Source organism: Nomascus leucogenys, chromosome 2, assembly GCF_006542625.1.
Source record: "Nomascus leucogenys isolate Asia chromosome 2, Asia_NLE_v1, whole genome shotgun sequence".
NCBI lineage: Eukaryota > Metazoa > Chordata > Mammalia > Primates > Hylobatidae > Nomascus > Nomascus leucogenys.
In genome coordinates, this window is record NC_044382.1 from 40,176,168 (window position 1) to 40,198,597 (window position 22,430).

General features: G+C 43.1%; 1 protein-coding gene across 1 annotated transcript in view; it reads left to right on the forward strand.

Moving 5' to 3' along the window:
• ETF1 (eukaryotic translation termination factor 1) overlaps positions 1–21,281 on the forward strand; it is a 37,382-nt gene extending 16,101 nt beyond the window's left edge. The window contains exons 3-11 of the mRNA XM_030828602.1: positions 7,934–8,109; positions 9,087–9,226; positions 13,371–13,509; positions 14,130–14,320; positions 15,500–15,629; positions 15,906–16,061; positions 16,477–16,541; positions 18,266–18,413; positions 18,990–21,281. Coding sequence (XP_030684462.1) covers positions 7,934–8,109; positions 9,087–9,226; positions 13,371–13,509; positions 14,130–14,320; positions 15,500–15,629; positions 15,906–16,061; positions 16,477–16,541; positions 18,266–18,413; positions 18,990–19,072 — 1,228 coding nt within the window. The 3' untranslated portion in view covers positions 19,073–21,281. The remainder of the gene's footprint in view (positions 1–7,933; positions 8,110–9,086; positions 9,227–13,370; positions 13,510–14,129; positions 14,321–15,499; positions 15,630–15,905; positions 16,062–16,476; positions 16,542–18,265; positions 18,414–18,989) is intronic.
• The last annotated feature ends 1,149 nt before the right edge of the window (positions 21,282–22,430 follow it).

Genomic DNA, 22,430 nt, shown 5'->3' on the forward strand with positions numbered 1-22,430 from the left:
CAGTGTATCATAAATTTCCTTGATTCCGTGGTTTGGCCAGAATACTTGCTCCCCTATCCAAGGGGTGGCAGCAGAGCACACACCATACTCTCCTGTGTACTGTCTTTGATTAGCTTGTAATTTATTGGGGAAAATAGCACAAAAGTTTATGAACCAGCCTTCAAGGTAGACACCCAAACAATTCTGATTTTTGGAGATGTAACTTTGGCTGCCAATCTGAGAGTAGCTATTTTTGATAGTGGGAGGACTGGATAGCCAGCTCATCTACTTAGAAAGAAAACTGTTTTCTGGGCCGGGTGCGGTGGCTCACACCTGTAATCCTAGCACTTTGGGAGGCCAAGGCAGGTGGATCATGAGCTCAGGAGTTCCAGACCAGCCTGACTAACATGGTGAAACCACATCTCTACTAAAAATACAAAAATTAGAAGGCCGGGCATGGTGGCTCACGCCTGTAATCCCAGTACTTTGGGAGGCTGAGGTGGGCGGATCACAAGGTTAGGAGATCGAGACCATCCTGGCTAACATGGTGAAACCCTGTCTCTACTAAAAATACAAAAAATTAGCTGGATGTGGTTGCATGCGCCTGTAGTCTCAGCTTCTCGGGAGGCTGAGGCAGAAGAATCGCTTGAACCCAGGAGGCAGAGCTTGCAGTGAGCTGAGATCGCACCACTGCACTCCAGCCTGGGCAACAGAGCGAGACTCTGTCTCAAAAAAAAACAATAGCTGGTGGGCATGATGGTGCATGCCTGTAATCCCAGCTACTCCAGAGGCTGAGGCAGGAGAATTGCTTAAACCTGGGAGGCGGAGGTTGCAGTGAGCCAAGATCGTGCCACTGTACTCCAGCCTGAGCAACAGAGCAAGACTCCATCCTGGGCGGCAGGGGGTAGGGGGGAAGAAAACCATTTTCTGCCTGGAAAACTTGTGGAATTAACCACTAGGAGAAAACTTCCAGGGCAAGAGGTCCTGTTATAAGATCCCTTCCCAATGCAAATACCGAAGACACCATAGTACACATTTACGAAATTTTGCTTTATGAACATAAGCTTTCTAGGACCCAATTTGAGATATTTTCATATTTTAAACACCTGTAGTTAAAAGCTAATATAGGGGTTTATTTTTGTTCCCCTCACAGTGCTGCTTCTCTTCTTACTAGTCACTTAACACGTAAGCCCATTTAATTTGATTCTGTAACCAGCTTTCTAATTGCTTTTTCTTGCCAGCTTCCACTGGACTCTGGATGGGTGAGATTCTATTAAAGCTGGCATATTGGGCTACTGTGAGATTATGGACTCTCAGTAATTAGGGGAAAGTTTAGATGGTTCTGGCAGTCTAACTACAATATTAAACTTGTTATAATACCCTTTAAGGGTATAGATCCAATAATCTATAAGGATCTCAGGAAGTAACTTTCTTACGGTCTCGTGAAATATCAGATAGAAACAGTTTATAAAGTGATACCACATTTCTTTTTTTTTTTTTTTTAAACGGAATCTCGCTCTATTGCCCAGACTGAAGTGAGTGGCATGATCTCTGCTCACTGCAACCTCTGTCTCCCAAGTTCAAGCGATTCTCCTGCCTCAGCCTTCAAAGTAGCTGGAATTACAGGCCTGTGCCACCACACCCAGCTAATTTTTATATTATTAGTAGAGATGGGGTTTCACCATGTTGGCCAGGCTGGTCTCGAACTCCTGACCTCAGGTGATCCACCCACCTCAGCCTCCCACAGTGCTGGGATTACAGGTATGAGCTACCATGCCTGGCCAGGTGATACTACATTTTTTAGTGTGCTTTGGTTCATATCAGATCAGCCTTCGCCTTCAAGATGTAAGTCAGCTCAATTTATACTGATAGCTCTTGTACTAAAGCCAGCCTTTAGATCAGGTCAGGGCAGATTTGAGACTTCTAGTTTCCTATATGTTGTAGATTTGATTCTGTTTATACTGCTGCTTGTTCTCCTTATAAAATTATTAATAAGCCAGGCACGGTGGCTCACGCCTGTAATCCCAGCACTTCAGGAGGCTGAGGCAGGTGGATCATGAGGTCAGGAGTTCGAGACTAGCCTGGCCAACATAGTGAAACCCCATCTCTACTAAAAATACAAAAATAGCCAGGTGTGGTGGCGCACACCTGTAGTCCCAGCTACTTGGGAGGCTGAGGCAGGAGAATTGCTTGAACCCAGGAGGTGGAGGCTGCAGCAAGCCAAGATTGCCCCACTGCACTCCAGCCTGGGTGACAGTGTGAGACTTCATCTCAAAAAAAAAAAAAAAATTATTAATAGCTGGTTTTCTTAACATGATAAAATTAGAATTTATTGATAATTTAGTAAAAACACAAATTAATACTTTCAGGAAAACATGCTTTGGCTTTTATGGGGGAAACTGTCAGGTTGAGACCAAGAGACATTAAAAGAAATATCCTGGGTCCTATTATTTCTAGTCATGATGAATGTATTTTGTATACCATCTTCATATAATTAACTTCCAAAAATGTAAAAAAAAAAAAAAAAGGAAAGGAAGGAAGAAAAGAAAGAAAGAAATATCCTGGCCGGGGGCACGGTGGCTCATGCCTGTAATCCCAGCACTTTGGGAGGCCGAGGCAGGCGGATCACAAGGTCAGGAGATCAAGACCATCCTGCCCAACATGGTGAAACCCCATCTCTACTAAAAATACAAAAATTAGCCAGGTGTGGTGGCGTGTGCCTGTAGTCCCAGCTACTGGGGAGGCTGAGGCAGGAGAATTGCTTGAACCCAGGAGGCGGAGGTTACAGTGAGCCGAGATCGCGCCACTACACTGCAGCCTGGTGACAGAGCGAGACTCTGTCTCAAAAAAAAAAAAAAGGAAAGAAATAACCTGTTATGTACTGTCTGTATCATTTCCATATATATATATATAAAATATATGTATATACTATCTATCTATCTATATATATATGTATATATACTTTTTAAGAGACACAGTTTCACTCTGGTTTCCAGGCTGAAGTGCAGTGGTGTGATCACGGCTCACTGCAGCCTCAACCTCTAGGGCTTAGGTAATTCTCCCACCTCAGTCTCCCAAGTAGCTGAGATTACAGGCACATACCACCATACTTGCCTAATTTTTGTAGAGACAGGTCTCACTATATTTTTCTGGTTTTGGTTTGTTGTTTTGTGACAGTCTCGCTCTGTCACCCAGTCTGGAGTGTAGTGGCACGATTTGGGCTCACTGCAACCTCCATCTCCCAGGTTCAAGCGATTCTTGTGCCTCAGACTCCCAAGTAGCTGGAATTACACGCGTGTGCCACCATGCCCAACTTTTTTTTTTTTTTTTTTTTTTTTTTTTTGAGACAGTCTCACTCTGTCACCCAAGCTGGAGTGCAGTGGCACAATCTCGGCTCACTGCACTGCAACCTCTGCCTCCCAGGTTCAAGCAATTTTCATGCCTCAGCCTCCAGAGTAGCTGGGATTACAGGCATGAGCCACCACGCCTAGCACGCCCAGCAACTTTTTGTATTTTTAGTAGAGATGAGGTTTCACCATAGTGGCTAGGCTGGTCTTGAACTCCTGGCCTCAAGTGATCTGCCTGACTCGGCCTCCCAGAGTGCTGGGATTGCAGGTGTGAGCCACCACGCCCAGCCAGGGTCTCACTGCATTGCACAGACTGGTCTCAAAACTCCTAGGCGCAAGCAGTTCTCCTGCCTCAAGCCTCCCAAAGTGCTGGGATTACCAGTGTGAGCCACCTCGCCCAGCCTTTCCCCTTTAAGGTACATTATTTCACTGTTTTCCCAGAGTTGTGCAACCACTAATTTAAAAATATTTTCCTTAAAAAAAGAAAAACAGTATTTCCATCAACCTAAAAATCCCTGTACCCTTTAACAATCACTCTGCATTCCTCCCTCTCTTCAGCCCCTGGCAACCACTAATCTACCTTTGTCTCTCTGGAATGCCTGTTGTGAACATTTTGTGTAAATGGAACTATACAATATATGGTGGTTTTTTTGTTTTGAGACAGAGTCTCACTCTGTTGCCAGGCTGGAGTGCAGTGGTGCTGTCTCGGCTCACCCACCTCCCGGGTTCAAGCGATTCTCCTGCCTCAGCCTCCCTAGTAGCTGGGACTACAGGTACACACCACCACTCCCAGCTAATTTTTTTTTTTCCTTGAGACGGAGTCTAGCTCTGTCATCCAGGCTGCAGTGCAGTGGCTCGATCTCGGCTCGCTGCAAGCTCCACCTCCCGGGTTCACACCATTCTCCTGCCTCAGCCTCCTGAGTAGCTGAGACTACAGGGGCCTGCCACTGCGCCCGGCTAATTTTTTGTATTTTTAATAGAGACGGGGTTTCACCGTGTTAGCCAGGATGGTCTCGATCTCCTGACCTTGTGGTCCGCCTGCCTCAGCCTCCCAAAGTGCTGGGATTACAGGCATGAGCCACCGCGCCAGGCCTAAAGCACAGATTTTTGTGTGTTAACATACTTTGTCAGTTCTCTTGGGTATCTAAGAGTAGAGTGGTTGGGTCATATGGTAACTCTGTGTTTAAACTCCTAAGGACTGCCAGAGTGTTTTCTGGAAGTATCGTACCACTTAACATTCCCAGCAGCATTGAATCAAGATTTCGATTTCTTCACATGCTATGTCTTTGTAGAAATGTCTCCTTACACCCTTTGCCTATTTTTTATTTGGGTTTTTTGTTGATGAATTATGAGTTTTTACATATTCTTTATATTCTTTACATAAATCTTAAGAGATAATATGATTTGCATATATTTTCTCCCATTCTGTGTGTCTTTTTACTTTCCTAATGCTATCCTTTGAAGTCCAAAGGTCGGTTTTTTTTCTTTTTGTTTTTTTTTTTTGAGAATGAAAGCAAGTTGATTAGAGAAGTAAAAAAACAAGAGAATGGCTACTCTATAGAGCAGCCTAAAAGTTTTTAATTTTGAAGGCCGGGCGCGGTGGCTCACGCTTGTAATCCCAGCACTTTGGGAGGCCAAGGCGGGCGGATCACGAGGTCAGGAGATCCAGACCACGGTGAAACTCCGTCTCTACTAAAAATACAAAAAATTAGCCGGGCGTGGTGGCGGGTGCCTGTAGTCCCAGCTACTCGGAGAGGCTGAGGCAGGAGAATGGTGTGAACCTAGGAGGCGGAGCTTGGCGTGAACCCGGGAGGCAGAGCTTGCAGTGAGCCGAGATTGAGCCACTGCACTCCAGCCTGGGTGAAAAAGCGAGACTCCGTCTCAAAAAAAAAAAAAAAAAAGTTTTTAATTTTGAAATCCACTTGATATAGATCATTTAATATTTTAAATAGTCGTTTATCCATGTTATGTCTAAACTAAGAAAAATCAGGATGAGAAAAGAAATGAAACAGGAATCCTTTTTGAAAAGGAATCACCTAGAATGAACTCCCCAGGTGATTTTCATCTGCAAAAAAATTGAGAACTACTGTTTTGGGGAAGTGCGTGCTCTAAAAAATTTTAACTTATAGGCTGGGTGCTGTGGCTCACTCCTGTGATCCCAGCACTTTGGGAGGCTGAGGCAGGTGGATCACCTGAGGCCAGGAGTTCAAGACCAGCCTGGCCAACATGGTGAAACCCAGTCTCTACTAAAAATACAAAGAAAATTAACTGGGCCTGGTGGCACACGCCTGTAATCCCAGCTACTTGGGAGGCGGAGGCAGGAGAATCGCTTGAACCTAGGAGGCTGAGGTTGCAGTGAACTGAGATGGTGCCACTGCACTCCAGCCTGGGCAACAAGAGCGAGACTCCGTCTCAAAAAAAAAAAAAAAATTAAGTTATAATTGGACTAAGTAGTTGATTTTTAAGAATTTTTTTCTCGTGGTGAAAAATACATAACATGAAGTTTACCATCTTAACCATTTACAAGTGTATAGTTCAGCAGTATTAAGTACATTCACACTGTTGTACAGCCAGTCTCTAGGACTTTTCATCTTGTAAAACTAAAACAACTATTAAACAACTGCCTAGTTCCACCTTACCCCAGTTGCTGGCAACTGCAATTCTACTCTCTGTCTCTATGAACTTTAATACTCTAGGTTACCTCATGTAAGTGGAATCATACAGTATTTGTCCTTTTCTGTCTGGCTTATTTTTCCTAGCATAATGTGTTCAAGGTTCATCCATTTTGTGTGTCAGAATTTCCTTCCTTTAAGACTGAATAATATTTCATTGTGCACACACACCGCATTTTTTTGTTTGTTCATCCACCAGTGGATGTTTGGGTTGCTTCCACCTCTTGGCTATTGTGAATAATGCTGCTGTGAACATTGGTGTGCAAGTACCTGCTCTCACTCTTGGGTATATAATTGGAAGTGAAATGGCTAGATCATATGGTAATTAGGTGTTATAATTTTTTTTTTTTTATTGGAGGAGCTACCACACTTATCCCACATGGCTGTACCATTTTATATTCCCACTGGCAATGCACAAGGGTTCCAATTTCTCCACATCCTCACCAACACTTTGTTTCCTTCCTTCCTTCTTTTTTGAGACAGTCTTATACTGTTGCCCAGGCTGGAGTGCAGTGGCAAATCATAGCTCACTGTAGTTTCTAACTCCTGGGCCTGAGTAATATTCCTGCCTCAGCCTCCTGGATAGCCTAGGGCTACAGGCCTGCATCACGTGACACCCAGCTAATTATTTATTTTTTGTACAGATGGGAGTCTCATTATGTTGCCCAGGCTGTTCTCAAACTCCTAGACTCAAGTGATCCTCCTATCTTAGCCTCCCAAAGTGCTGGGATTACAGATGTGAGCCACTATGTTTGCTTTGCATAGAAGTAGGAATTTTCCAATGAGGTATTTCTTGACTGGTAGTGATGATAAGTGTCTTTGGAAGTTGTAGATAAAAAAGATATGTTACTGGCATTGGTGTTGAAATTTAAAGGGGGCTTAAAAATGGGTTGGTAACTGCTCAGAAGGGACCTCCCATGTGGCAGGGCCTTGATGGTGTCTTCCATAGGTCAGATTTTGGTCCCGTTTTTTAATTCTAAAAACTTGAATTTGGTTGGGCACCCAGAATTTATCAGGCTGTCAGTCATTCCTCTTTTTAATCAAACTCAAATGCAATTAATATGTTGCCATTTAAAGAGAATGAATTTGTGAGAGAGAGATTTTTTTTTTTTTTCTCTAGACTAAGTCTAGCTCTCTCGCCCAGGCTGGAGTGCAGTGGCACGATCTCAGCTCACTGCAACCTCCGCCTCCCGGGTTCAAGTGATTCTCGTGCCTCAGCCTCCTGAATAGCTGGGATTACAGGCACCTGCCACCATGCCCAGCGAATTTTTGTTTTTTTTTTTTTTTTTTTTTTTAGTAGAGATGGGGTTTCACTCTGCTGGCCAGGCTGGCCTCGAACTCCTGACCTTGTGATCCGCCCTCCTTGGCCTCCCAAAGTGCTGGGATTACAAACGTGAGCTACCGCACCCGGCTGAGAGAGAGATATTTCATAACTGGGACATTTCTGTGACTTCCAGAGTTCTCCTTTCCCATCATTAGGGTGCTAAATTCGTGATTACAAAATATGCCTAGACTTTGGAAAGACTCATTGCATCATCCTGTCATGGCATCTCCCACTCAACCACCACATTTGAAGGCTCTCTCATGGACAGATTCACTACCAAATTCCAGCCTGTTGACACTCCTTATTTATGATAGATAGCTTCTTTCTTTACCCTTAGGAAATGAGGTGTTTCTCAAGTATCTCTCCAAGTGTATTCTTTACGTAACTTATCTCACTGTTCAATCAAATTGAGCACTAGATTCTGAACACTGTTCCTAACTCTGTGTATATGTTCATAAACAAGACTAATATAGTCCCTACATTACTCCTTTGAGAGTGACCTGTTTCCATAACTTAGGGGGCATCTCCCTGTAGCTTGCTTTTACCAGAGAGAAACATGAGTTTACTTACGTGATATTTAAACCCCTAATGAGTTATTCTTTCTTCCACAGCAATGGCACCAGCATGATATCATTGATCATTCCTCCCAAAGACCAGATTTCACGAGTGGCAAAAATGTTAGCGGATGAGTTTGGAACTGCATCTAACATTAAGTCACGAGTAAACCGCCTTTCAGTCCTGGGAGCCATTACATCTGTACAACAAAGACTCAAACTTTATAACAAAGGTAATCTGGAGTTTGCTGCTTTTTCTTCTCTACACATCTTGGTTATGTTTTATACTGTGATCCTGCTATGGTGCTTTTTTCACTAATGTTTCCTTAAGTCAGCCGTCATCAGTGTCTCTATGGCCTTGGTGGTTAGCTTTTTTGTTTTGTTTCGTTTTTTGTTTATTGAAAGTTAAATAGGCCAGGCACAGTGGCTCATGCCGGTAATCCCAGCACTTTGGGAAGCTGAGGCAGGTGGATCACTTGAGGTCAGGAGTTCGAGACCAGCCTGGACAACATGGTGAAACCCTGTCTCTACAAAAAATACAAAAGTTAGCCAGGCCTGGTGGCACACACCTATAGTCACATCTACTCTGGAGGCTGAGGTGGGAGAATCGACTGGACCCGGGAGGTGGAAGTTGCAGTGAGCCACTATCTCGCCGCTGCACACTAGCCTGAGTGACAGAGTGAGACGTTGTCTCAATTTTTTTTTTTTTTTTTTGGGATGAGACAGTCTCGCTCTGTCACCCAGAGGCTGAAGTGCAGTAATCTGATCTCAGCTCACCACAAGCCTCCCAGGTTGAAGTGATTCTTCCACCTCAGCCTCTCGAGTAGCTGTGATTACAGGTGCCTGCCACCACGCCTGGCTACTTTTTGTATTTTTTGTAGAGACGGGGTTTCACCATGTTGGCCAGGTTGGTCTTGAATTCCTGATGTCAGGTGATCCGCCCACCTCAGCCTCCCAGAGTGCTGGGATTACAGGCGTGAGCCACCACCGCGTCCAGCCTATTTAAAGAATAAATCCTACTGAAACGTCTCAGAGGAAGTTTTAAAATTAGGGAGGGAGTTCTGCCTGAGAGATTTCAAGCTTTTTCTGCTTTATTTAAATTATGACTTAAAGGGTCAGGCAGGGAAAATAGGCTATGGGAACATTTTCTATTAATTGACGAAAAACTAGATATGGGGTAAAGTAGAAAAAATGTTTGTGTTCTTTGCAGTACCTCCAAATGGTCTGGTTGTATACTGTGGAACAATTGTAACAGAAGAAGGAAAGGAAAAGAAAGTCAACATTGACTTTGAACCTTTCAAACCAATTAATACGTCATTGTATTTGTGTGACAACAAATTCCATACAGAGGTAAGAAGTCAAACCCAGAACATTTTCATCACTCCAGAATTCTTTCCCCGTACCCATTAGCAGTCAGTCCCCCATCCCTCCCACTTACCTCTCTCATTCTAGGCAACCACTATATTTTCTTTCCATAGATATGCTTGTGCTGGACTTATTTTTTTTTTTTTTTTAGGCGGAGTCTCGCTCTGTCGCCCAGGCTGGAGTGCAGTGGCATGATCTCGGCTCACTGCAAGCTCTGCCTCCCAGATTCAAGGGATTCTCCTGTCTCAGCCTCCTGAGTAGCTGGGATTGCAGGCACATGCCACCACACCCAGCTAATTTTTTTGTATTTTTAGTAGAGACGGGGTTTAACCACATTGGTCAGGCTGGTCTCAGACTTCTTCTGATCTCATGATCTGCCCGCCTCAGCCTCCCAAAGTACTAGGATTACAGGCATGAGCCACCCCGCCCAGCCTGGACATTTTATATAATGGAATCATACAGTTTGTGGCCTTTTGTGACTGGCTTCTTTTACTTTATACTTTTAAGGTTCCATGTGGTAGCATTCATCAGTACACTTCATCCCTTTTTATTACCAAGTAGTATTCCATTGTATACATATATGCCATATTTCATATTTTATATGTCTTTTCATCAGTTTTACATTTGGGTGGTTTGCACTGTTTGGCTGTTATGAATAATGCTGCTGTGAACATTCATGGACAAGTTTCTGTGTGACCATACATTTTCATGTTTCTTAGATTTGTGGAATTGTGTAGGTTATATAGTAATTATGTTTAACTTTTTAAGAAGTTGCTAGACTGTTTTCCAAACAGTTGTACCATTTTACAAAGCTTTTTTCAAAAAGTAAGGCAATTTACATTTATTGTGACACTAGTCATTCAGCATGTTTTGAGACAGAGTCTCACACTGTCGCCCAGGCTGGAGTGCAGTGGTGCAATCTTGGCCCACTGCAACTTCCATCTCCATGGTTCAAGTGATTTTTGTGCCTCAAGCCTCCTGAATAGCTGAGATTACAGGTGTGCACCACCATGCCTGGCTAATGTTTTGTATTTTTTTAGTAGAGACAGAGTTTTGCCATGTTGGCCAGGCTTGTCCCAAACTCTTGGCCTCAAGTGATCTGCTCACTTCAGCCTCCCAAAGTGTGTGTGTGTGTGTGTGTGTGTGTTTAATTTTTGTGGGTACATAGTAGGTGTATATGGGGTACATGAGATGTTTTGATACAGGCATGCAATGTGAGCTATCACACTATGGAAAATAGGGTACCCGTTTCCTCAAGCGTATATCCATTGTGTTACAAGCAATCCAGTTATACTCTTTGAGTTATTGCACTCAGTTTTCACATAACAAATTGTAAAATTTTTAGTAGCAGAACTTAAGAACTCATTTTCCCCATGAAACTTTTGAGTGACAAAGCTGCCATAAGATGAACTTGAACGGTGGAAAGGAAACCTCATTAGAGTGACCTAAATCAGTCAACAGTAGAACAATCAAGAATTCACAGCTGGCTCCTAGTTCATTCTCTTGCCTTTCATCAACCTAGGGAAAAACCTCTACAGTGGAATTAGAACTGACATTTGTCGACAGTTTACAGTGGATGATTTTTGCTAACTTGATGGGAAGTCCATTTATAGTTGGATCTTGGTCGACTGCATAGACAATCCAGACTGTTTTTCTCTTCACTACCACACTCTACTTACAGCAGAGGGTTTTTCGGGGAGCCTGTCAGCCACTGAAACCACTTACCTGTATCTGGTTGGATGAAAGCCGATTTTGAATCTTGTTGATTTAAACGGTGCCAGGTACCCATGTTATCTGGCTTTTGCTCACTTACTGAGTTAGCCTTGTTGGCTTTTTTCCAAACCTTAACTCCTTTTCTAAGATACTGTTTAATCTTGCTAACTTTGTACATTTTAGCTTTAACTGAGAGGGTTATATCCTGTTTATCAGGGTAATTATATTCTAATAAGGGATATGCCTATTCCCTGATAAGCAGATTAATTAAAAACTTCAATCTACCTAACAGGTCATTTTGATAAGGCTATATTATTAACGTGCAATGTTCATATTCATGTCTTTTTTTTTTTCTTTTTCTTTTTTCTGAGATTGAGTTTTGCTCTGTTGCCCAGGCTGGAGTGCAATGGCACGAACTCGGCTCCTTGCAACTTCCACCTCCCGAATTCAAGTGATTGTCCTGCCTCAGCCTCCTGAGTAGCTGGGATTACAAGTGTGCACCACCACACCCAGCTAATTTTCGTATTTTTAGTAGATGAGATTTCACCATATTGGCTAGGCTGGTCTGAAACTCCTGACCTCAAGTGATCCACCCACCTTGGCCTCTCAAAGTGCCATTGCAGGCATGAGCCACCATGCCCAGCCACAATATTCATGTCTTAATGCTAACTATCTAGCATGGTTTGTTAAAGATGGATTCTTAGTTGATCCATCTGCTTTCTAGTCAATTATTGAAGGGGCTGTTTTCTTAAAATGGAATGGTAAGGCCAGGTGTTGTGGCTCACACCTATGTAATCCCAGCACTTTGGGAGGCCAAACAGGAGGATCAGTTTATAAAAATAAAATGGAATGGGTAACAATTTCTTACTTCCAAAGAGATTGTCCCATGGCAATTAGAGATCAACTAAGTGTGTAGTATTCCGATTCCACTGTGAGAACTCTTATCTATGTATGTCCCAGGACTGTTTCAATATTTTCTCTTTGGGAAGGCATAAATAATGGGGATATAAAGTTAACATAGAAGGAAGGTTTTCCTCATAAAACTCAGAATCACTAGCTGTAATACCTTTAAAGTCATGCTGGCTCATGCCTGTAACCCCGGCACTTTGGGAGGCTAAGCAGAAGGATCATTTGAGTCCAAGACTTTGAGGCTGTAGTGAGCTATGATGGCTACTGCACTCCAGCCTGGCCAGCAAAGTGAGACCCTGTCTCAAAAAAAAAAAAAAAAAAAAAGGAACAAGTTAAAGTTTTTTTGTTTTTTGAGACAGGGTCTCTGGATCACCCAGGCTGGAGTACAGTGGCACAGTCTTGGCTCACGGCAACCTATACCTCCCAGACTGAAGCCTTTCCAAGTAGCTGGTAGGGACTACAGGCATGTGTCACCACGGCCACCTAATTTTTGTATTTTTTTGTAGAGACAGTGTTTCGCTGTGTTGCCCAGGCCAGTCTCAAACTCCTGAGCTCAAGCCATCCGCCTGCCACAGCCTCCCAGAGTGCTGGGATTACATGTGTGAGCCACCATACCCAGCTTAGAACTCTATATTATAAAACTGAAACTGTATCCATTGAGCAATAATTCCTCGTTCCCCCCTTTTATCCAGCCCCTGGCAACCACCTTTTGACTTTTTGTCTCTGATTTTGATTACTCCGGGTACCTCATATAAGTGGAATCATACAGTATTTGTCCTTTTTTGACAGGGTTATTTCACTTAGCATGTATACATCCTTGTTGTAGCATGTTTCAAAATTTTCTTCCTTTTTGAGATTGAGTAGTATTAACTGCTGTATGTAATATTGCTGTAAACATGGGCATACAGATATCTTTGTGGTTTTATATTTACATGCCCATGTCAAATATGTTGAAAAGCTTCACATAGATATCATTCGTTATTTCTTTATTGGGTTCAAATTTGTCCGTAAGAGTTACATGTTTGGCCCTGCCTGGTGGCTCACGCTTGTAATCCCAGCACTTTGGGAGGCTGAGGCAGGCGGATCACGAGGTCAGGAGATCGAGGCCACCGTGAAACCCCGTCTCTACTAAAAATACAAAAAAATTAGCCGGGCGTGGTGGCGGGCGCCTGTAGTCCCAGCTACTCGGAGAGGCTGAGGCAGGAGAATGGCGTGAACCCGGGAGGCAGAGCTTGCAGTGAGCCGAGATTGCGCCACTGCACTCCAGCCTGGGCGACAGAGCGAGACTCCCTCTCAAAAAATAAAAATAAAAAATAAATAAATAAAATGAAAAAAAAAGAGTTACATGTTTATAACTAAAGTCTATAAATTATTCCATAGAAGGTTTTTCCACAGTGCTAATAGCATGGTGAGTGGAGTGAAAGGGCTTGCATATATCCTTTCAGAGTTTTTTTGACCTTAGCAAAGCTTTGGGATTCACCGTGTGGTACTTGTGTTTGCTTTTCAGGCTCTTACAGCACTACTTTCAGATGATAGCAAGTTTGGATTCATTGTAATAGATGGTAGTGGTGCACTTTTTGGCACACTCCAAGGAAACACAAGAGAAGTCCTGCACAAATTCACTGTGGATCTCCCAAAGAAACACGGTAATACAGGAGGAGAACATGAACCCACTTACTTTGTGTCTAACAATAAGAAAACAGTATGATGGGCCGGGTGCGGTGGCTCATGCCTGTAATCCCAGCACTTTGGGAGGCCGAGCCGGGTGGATCACGAAGTCAGAAGTTCGAGACCAGCCCGGCCCTGTCTCTACTAAAAATACAAAAATGTGACGGGCGCCTGTAATCCCAGCTACTTGTGAGGCTGAGGCAGGAGAATTGCTTGAACCCGGGAGGCAGAGGTTGCATTGAGCCGAGATTGCGCCACTGCACTCTAGTCTGGGCGACAGAGCAAGACTCCATCTCAAAAAAAAAAAAAAGAGAGAGAGAAAACAGTATGATGTGAGGGGAGTGAATCCAGATGATGGGGAGAGAAGCCTCCTGGAATGACTGGTGCCTCATTGGTGCTTACGGCTCTTCTCTTGACATAGAATTAGTCGCTCTCTGAAAACAAGTAGCAGTTTATGCTGAACGTTTAGTTAAGGGAGTGGTGATTTTTCTTTGTCCTTTTCTTAGATGATGACATGATTGATTATTTTATTTTTAATTTGAAGACATCTTGTAGTTCTTAATAATTGCCTTTTTCTCTTGCTACTTTTGTGTCAAAGGTAGAGGAGGTCAGTCAGCCTTGCGTTTTGCCCGTTTAAGAATGGAAAAGCGACATAACTATGTTCGGAAAGTAGCAGAGACTGCTGTGCAGCTGTTTATTTCTGGGGACAAAGTGAATGTGGCTGGTCTAGTTTTAGCTGGATCCGCTGACTTTAAAACTGAACTAAGTCAATCTGATATGTTTGATCAGGTAAGTAAGAAGTAGATGCTGTATTATGTAAGTCCCTAGGTAGGAGTAGGTGAGTCCTCTGTGTGAGCACTGGAACAGACACATCTTTTTAAAATCCCTTGGGTTAAAAACCTGCCTCTGAGTTAAACAGCAGGTTTACAGATGTTTATTAGGAAACATTCCTCTGTGCTTTTCTGAGCCCCTTCTTTTCTGAAATCAACCATTTTTAGGTGGGCTTCTTATGGATCCTGTGGAGGTCCCTGGTTTAGTTGGGTTGTCAGAATTGGCTGTAGAATGGAGTTTGATTTCCAAGAAACTAAAACCTGTTCCTTATTTTCTTTTTCTGATTTATTCTTGGAGATACATAGCAGCAAAGCTCTCAGCAATATGACAGCTGATTCAGCCTAAAGCATTTAAAGCCTATTTTATAACATGGGCTAAGCCATAATACATTTCCAGGATCTGGAGGAAGTAGCCTTATGGTAGAAGGTCCACCAAAGAAATTGCCTTAAAAAAAAAAAAAATATATATATATATATATATATATATATATATATATTTTTTTTTTTTTTTTTTTTTTTTTTTTTTGAGACCGGGTCTCGCTCTCTTGCCCAGGCTGGAGTGCAGTGGCAATCATGGCTCACTGCAGCCTCGATCTCCCAGGCTCAAGTGATCCTCCCAGCTCAGCCTCCCAAGTAGCTGGGACTACAGGGATGTGTCACCATGCCCAACTAATTTTTGTACTTTTTGGTAGAGACAGGGTTTCACCATGTTGCCTAGGCTGGTCTCAGAATTCCTGGACTCAAGCTGTCTTCCTGTCCTAGCTTCCCAAAGTGCTGGAATTATAGGTGTGAGCCACCCTCCCCGGCCCGTCTTAACCTCTACTATCTTATTTGGCAGGAGCCAGTGGTCCCCCCTTTCCTCCACAATAACTTATTTTTGTTTGCACTTAATGAGTTGTCCTATAGTAGGTCTAATAAAATGTGTGATATAATTGGCTGGGAAAGTTTACCCTGGCAGTGCTGTTCACTGTAAGAGCAGCTTTTGATTAAATTGGGCTCCTTCCCCATATTTAGACTTCAGTGATCATAATGCTGAGCTTTGCATACCATTAAAAGTTAGTGGGTTTGAGTAAAGGTGTTTTAATAATATTTTAAATAAGTACCAGTAAGTACTAATAATATTTTTTTTGTGTGTCAGAGGTTACAATCAAAAGTTTTAAAATTAGTTGATATATCCTATGGTGGTGAAAATGGATTCAACCAAGCTATTGAGTTATCTACTGAAGTCCTCTCCAACGTGAAATTCATTCAAGAGAAGAAATTAATAGGTATCGGTGAAATGCAACTACATATTCTGTGAAATGTTTTCGTGTGTGTGTGTGTGTGTGTGTGTGTGTGTGTGTGTGTGTGTGTGTGTGTACGTGATTGTATGTATGAGACAAGGTACCAAAAGTATAAAAAGGAATATTTAGTATTTTTATTAACTCTTTTGCCTCAGTAAAAGCATTATTTTTTAATCTTCTTTAGTCATTAGGTCGAACAGTGTGTTTGTATCTACTAGGGAAACTTTAATATATATCCTATTGACTGATCCCTAATCATAGGACGATACTTTGATGAAATCAGCCAGGACACGGGCAAGTACTGTTTTGGCGTTGAAGATACACTAAAGGCTTTGGAAATGGGAGCTGTAGAAATTCTAATAGTCTATGAAAATCTGGATATAATGAGATATGTTCTTCATTGCCAAGGCACAGAAGGTATGAGAATTAGAAAATAAGGTTGCTATTTGTTACTGAGCCAGAAAGCCTGGGGTGGAGATTTGGGAGGGATGGCTGATTTCAGGAACAATCAGAAGGTAGATCTACCCCTTGTTCCCCACTCCTTCAGTCTGTAGCACATTCCTGCATAGATTTTTCTGCTTGAACTGTTTAATGTCTGCTTAAGGTTGTTAAATCTGCTGAGGACCAGGACTATATCTTGAACATCTCTGATGTTCCTTATGGTTGAAGCATTGTACCTAGTAGACACTCAGTGTATGCTAACATGCTTATGGAAAAAAGGTTGAGAGATTGAGTCCCTGAGCCCTTTTCTCATCTAACCTCATCTTATGGAGCTTACACAGATTAGTATATGAGAGCCAGGTTAACACATTTTTTCCTCCTAATACTACAGAGGAGAAAATTCTCTATCTAACTCCAGAGCAAGAAAAGGATAAATCTCATTTCACAGACAAAGAGGTATGTGATTATTTTCTTGGTTTGATGATACATGCAAGCATAAATCTGTGTGTTAGAGCACTGGCAGTGTAGAGGGTGAGCTTTGCGAAACCAAACCTCATACTAATTGGGGGTGCTGTGGGAGGTGGTCATCTCCTATCTGCCACATGTGAATCTGATTTCAGGGAAGGAGCTGCAGCTCTTTTTTTTTTGGAGACAAAGTCTTGCTCTGTTGCCCAAGCTGGAGTGCAGTGGCATGATCTCGGCTCGCTGCAACCTCCACCTCCTAGGCTCAAGTGATCCTCTTGCCTCAGCCTCTCTAGTAGCTGGGACTACAGGCATACACCACCACGCCCAACTAATTTTTGAATTTTTTGTAGAGAGGGGTTTTCACCATGTTGCCCTGGGCTGGTCTCAAACTCCTGAGCTCAAGCAATCCACTTACCTGAGCCTCCCAAGTAGTGGGATTACAGGTGTGAGCCACCATGCCTGGTCTTTTTTTTTTTCTTTGAGATAGGGTCCTGGTCTGTCACCCAGGCTGGATTCAGTGGCACAATCATAGCTCACTATAACCTCGAACCCCTGGGTTCAGGCAATCCTTCTGCCTCAGTCTACTGAGTAGCCAGGAGTACAGGCACAAGCCCTCATTCTTTTTTTTTTTTTTTGAGACGGAGTTTTGCTCTTGTTGCCCAGGCTGGAGTGCAATGGTGTGATCTCGGCTCACTGCAACCTCCACCTCCCAAGTTAAGCAATTCTCCTGCCTCAGCCTCCCGAGTAGCTGGGACTACAGGCACCCACCACCACGCCTGGCTAATTTTTGTATTTTTAGTAGAGACTGGGTTTCACCATGTTGGCCAGGCTGGTCTCGAACTCCTGACCTCAGGTGATCCACCTGACTCAGCCTCCCAAAATGCTGGGATTACAGGCGAGCCACCGTGCCTGGCAGCCTAATTTTTTTATAGAAATGGGGTCTTGCTGTGTTCACCAGGCTGGTCTTGAACTCCTGGGCTCAAGTGATCCTCCTGCATTGGTTTTCCAAAGTGGTGAGATTACAGGCGTGACCCACCATGCCTGGCCTGGTTTTTGTTTGTTTGTTTGTGTTTGTTTGTTTTTGTTTTTAAGTAGTTAAGCAATCGGGAAAACATTTCATTATCCTTGAAATTTAATAGGGAGGAAAATGTAATTTGCATAATGCCTCTCCTGCACTGTGAAACCTGTGTTGCTTTCTTCACTTGATCAGCTCTTCCACTGCAGTGGCTTCTCTGGTTTGCTCTAAATGCATCACAACAGTTGAAAGTATCACCCTCCCATATGAGATAGGTTTAAATGGTAGCTTCCTCAAATTCTGGTTTGGAGAGCTTTGTTCTCTGCGAGGCCACTCCCAAAAGCAGTCATGGCATGTCTCTTCTGGGCCATTGAATGGGTGCTGCTTAGAGACACTACAACAGCCTGACTTCTAGAGTCAACAGTAGGAATCATAAGCTGAAAACCCACTGACTTTTTGTGTTGGTATTTCATGGCTGAGGGTAGAGCCTGAGGAGAAGTGTTGTTTGAAATAATACGAATTTCTCTGCTTATATCCATTACGTTATCAAAACCAGAGATGATTTACAGAGCTTTACACACAGACATGCCTATAAGTGGGAGGATGAGAGTGATAGGTGGGCAAGGGGGCTGTGAGAGGGATTAATTAGCCTTCATATATCCTAATCCCCCGTTTTTGTATCTCATGGTCACCCCTGTAGACTGGACAGGAACATGAGCTTATCGAGAGCATGCCCCTGTTGGAATGGTTTGCTAACAACTATAAAAAATTTGGAGCTACGTTGGAAATTGTCACAGATAAATCACAAGAAGGGTCTCAGTTTGTGAAAGGATTTGGTGGAATTGGAGGTGAGTAGCAAATCAGCAAACCAAACTTAAAACCAGGGTCTCAGGCCAAGGTCCCTCCTGGCTAGCCCTGCTTCTGGTGAGGTGCTCATTATCTGCTGGGATAGGTGATTGACGCAGCAGTTGCAGGTTCCTAATTTGGACCCATGTTTATTTATTTTTTTTTTTTGAGACGGAGTCTCACTCTGTTGCCTAGGCTGGAGTGTAGTGGCGCAGTCTCGGCTCACTGCAAGCTCTGCCTCCCGGGTTCATGCCATTCTCCTGCCTCAGCCTCTCCGAGTAGCTGGGACTACAGGCGCCTGCCACCATGCCTGGCTAATTTTTTGTATTTTTGGTAGAGACGGGGTTTCACCGTGGTCTCGATCTCCTGACCTCGTGATCCGCCCGCCTCGGCATCCCAAAGTGCTGGGATTACAAGCGTGAGCCACCGCGCCCAGCCTGGACCCATGTTTATTATTACCTCTTTTTTTTCTGCAATTCTGCAAGAGAATAGGGCTTCCCTTATTAGAGTGACCAGCCACCTATACACATGCCCATTCCGTGAACGCAGGTAATTTACCTTTTGGTTTGTTTCTCCAGGTATCTTGCGGTACCGAGTAGATTTCCAGGGAATGGAATACCAAGGAGGAGATGATGAATTTTTTGACCTTGATGACTACTAGGTAGTCGACATGGGTCCGGCAAAACGTGCCTCACCCTCCAGCATCCAACCCAAGGAGCATACCCATGGTGGAATCCAAACAGATCCCTGCCTTACAATTGGAACATTTCCAGAACTTAATCCATGAGCATTGGATATTGAAAAGAAAACCGAAACAAAACCAGACCCAGCCCTACACTTTGGTTTGTCATGGTGTCAGCACAGCAGCCTACAACTAAGTTCCTAAATGCCACTTTGGACTAATTTAAAAAAGAATCCCAGTTTTTACTTTTACTGGATGGTGAAATTGGTTGCTCTTGTATTTTATGAAAAAAATGATTTTTTTAACCTTCATACATAGAAGCAAAAATACTTTAACTGCTGTAAACCTTCAAAAATTAATAGAAGTGAGATCATACTGGTTTGTTTCTTATTTTGATTGGAGAAAAATTAAATTGCTGCATTTCGCAGTGACCCATTTACATGGCATTCTCAGCTTAGACTGCGTAAGAAGAAATATATGTGGTGAAATGTTGGAACCATTTCTTTCTTGGTCTCTGTTTAATGTTGAAAGGGTGAGCTAATAGGAGGCACTTTCAACTTCACTCCCTCACGCTACCCCGTCCCCCTCCAGACTGGCAGTTTCAAGGATGCAAATTGCGTTGCAAAATCAAACTGACTCATGAAGCATTTGGGCCAGTGCACTGTTTACTTCCATCTGTTTGCAGACACATTTGTGCCCGGCGTTTGGGAGCCCTTTGTATCAGTGTTCTGACAAGGGTCCCTATAACCTTAACCTACTCGAAACCAGTTTGGGATGGATGTGATGGGGCTTCTGTGCTATTGCTGGGATTGGGAGAAATAAAACATGCAATTTAAGTGGAAGCGAAGAAATTTAAAGAGGATTTTATTTTGCTTGGGTCAATCCTTGTTAAAAGGGAGGTGGATGTGTTTTCCTTGTGTTGGATGGCATGAGATTATGTGAATGTTTTGATTTATTAAAATGAACTGCAAGGTTTTTCACAGGAACGACAGACATGTATGACTGCATGTAATTATAAACTCCTGACCTCCTGGTGGGGTTGGAGCATCTGTTTCAAATGTGGGACTTACAAGCACCTCTCACATGAGAAATTAGGGGCGGGTGGGAAGGGATGGGACACAGCTTCTGGCACCATGGATTTAAGACCATGTTGGATCCAAAAGTTGGCCTGAAACCCTGAAGCTTATGCTTCGAAGCTGGGCTGTAAGTCAGACTTGAACCCAGCTGACATGCAAGGTCATGGCGTGCCCAGGGTGGTGACAGTTGAACAAAGTGTATAGTATGTGCCCAGTGGTAGCGATGGAAAAAAGTATACCAAATGGACTTTGAAGGACCAAAGGTTTTAAAAGTCAATTGGTATCACCTCCACACTGACTAGGGTAGTGGGGTGCAGTTGGTTTTCAAATTGGGTACTTTTAACACTTTAGTGCCTGACTGCTGTTCTTTACTGACTTGATTCAGTCACTCGTAGCTTTATTGGTCTGAACCAGCTCCTTGTTCCCAGGTTACAGACCTGCCTATCGTTCCAATAATCCTGTTTCACTTGAATGAAGGGAGTATGTCTTAAATGTAAAGTTTCTGGTTCTCACACTGTACTCTGAGGTCCAAATACTGTCTGTCAATGTGTAACCTGATGTCTCAACCCCCAGTGAGAAGAGTCCATTATTTGGTGTTCACCAACGTGGGAGACTTCACCGGAACAGGCTTTTTTGCTTTGGGCTCTGCTATTTGTTTGCAGAACACCCAAGAGCGAGCAAACATGCTCTCTTCACAGCAGTACCTTAGGGTTTTGCCATTGTAAATGGGTCTGATGTGATATGACAAGACCAGAGAAATTGGATGTAAATTTACATTTTTGAATATGCTTGTTGTTTCACATGATACATTTAGGGTATGCAGCTCCTTTTGTAGTTTTTATTTTTACTATTTAAGTTTGGAAATGATGCCAAATTTTTGTATTTCTTTAATCAATGTGTTCTCTTCGGTGATATATATTGCATTATATATTGATGTGTGTATCAATATATATTGATATGTATTACACTTACACATACAAACACATATAAGAGGGGGTGAAAACCGTAGCCTTTGCATTCTCTATAGCCTCTGCAGAGAGATCCTAAGCAGCAAAATCTTGGTGTTGTGATGTACAGAAATGGAGAAGAGTATTAAACCATATTTAAGAATATACTTTGTGTGCTTGAGATTTTTTAGGACTGGTCTAGAAAGGCCTGAACTGTGGAGACAGTGATTCTCTAAGGCATACCTCAGATTAGTCACAGCCAATAGCATTTCAGCCTTGGGTTTGAGTTGTGTTTACTACATTTGTCTATGGAAAGGTATATGCAAAGTTTTTCTGAGGTCATGATCCCAGAGTTATGCTAGAGGAAGAAGGTTCAGGTTGCTGGGGCCAAACTAATTTGTATTCTCCCCCATTCTACATGCATGCCAAAGGGAATCTTGTTTTTTTTTTTTTTTTTTTTTTTTTTTTTAAGGTATGTTAAGTATATTATCCCATAACCCAGCATCCCATGGAAGTAGATGGTGTACCTAGTTTTACAGGTGATAGAACAAAAGGTTAAGTAGCAGCTCTTTAGTGATAACACCAAAATTTTATCCCAGGCCTTATTCCAAAGTTCTCTCTGTATCTGTCTTTGAGTCCTATAATAGAATGGTCCAGATGGAATAGCAGAAAGTAGGCCTGGGCCCTCTCCCTCCCACGCTCTTTCATCTTACGTACCTTACACTGGGTAGGAGAGTAGTAGCCCATCCAAGAGCAGGTCAGGGGCTGGTCCAGTGGAGCAGGGCTCCTAGGTCAGGTTCAGAGCAGAAGAGGATTTGTTTTGTTTGTTTTCCCCCAAGGTTGAAGTGCTTAAAGAGCCTCTTTGGTAGTTTAGGAAGCCTAGTTGAGGAGCCAAGGTGGTGCATGGTTTGCTTTCTCCAGGTTTGAGAAAACTGTTTTAAGTAAAATTGACCAGTAATGGCACTTGGCATACTTTTCACCCATTTTCTTACCTGATCCAGATGATAGCTCTGATGATGAAACTCAATTACCAGCTGGGAAGGGGCGAACATGCCTGTGCTGGTGGAAGTGTAATTTTCCCTCCTAATGCGTGTCTAGGTGCTGTTCTCGAAGACAAAATTGTTGGAAGGCAGCATAGTGGTGCAGGATGTATAGGCTGTGGTGCTTGCCTGTCTGGGCCTGCAGCACTTGCCATCTTTTGTTCTCTGACTCCAAGACGCATGCCATGACACTTCTAGACAGACACAGTGGATTCAGGGCTGAGAGCCAAGGTGGAATTTCAGCTTCATGCCAGCTTCTCCTTTGTTGCCAGCT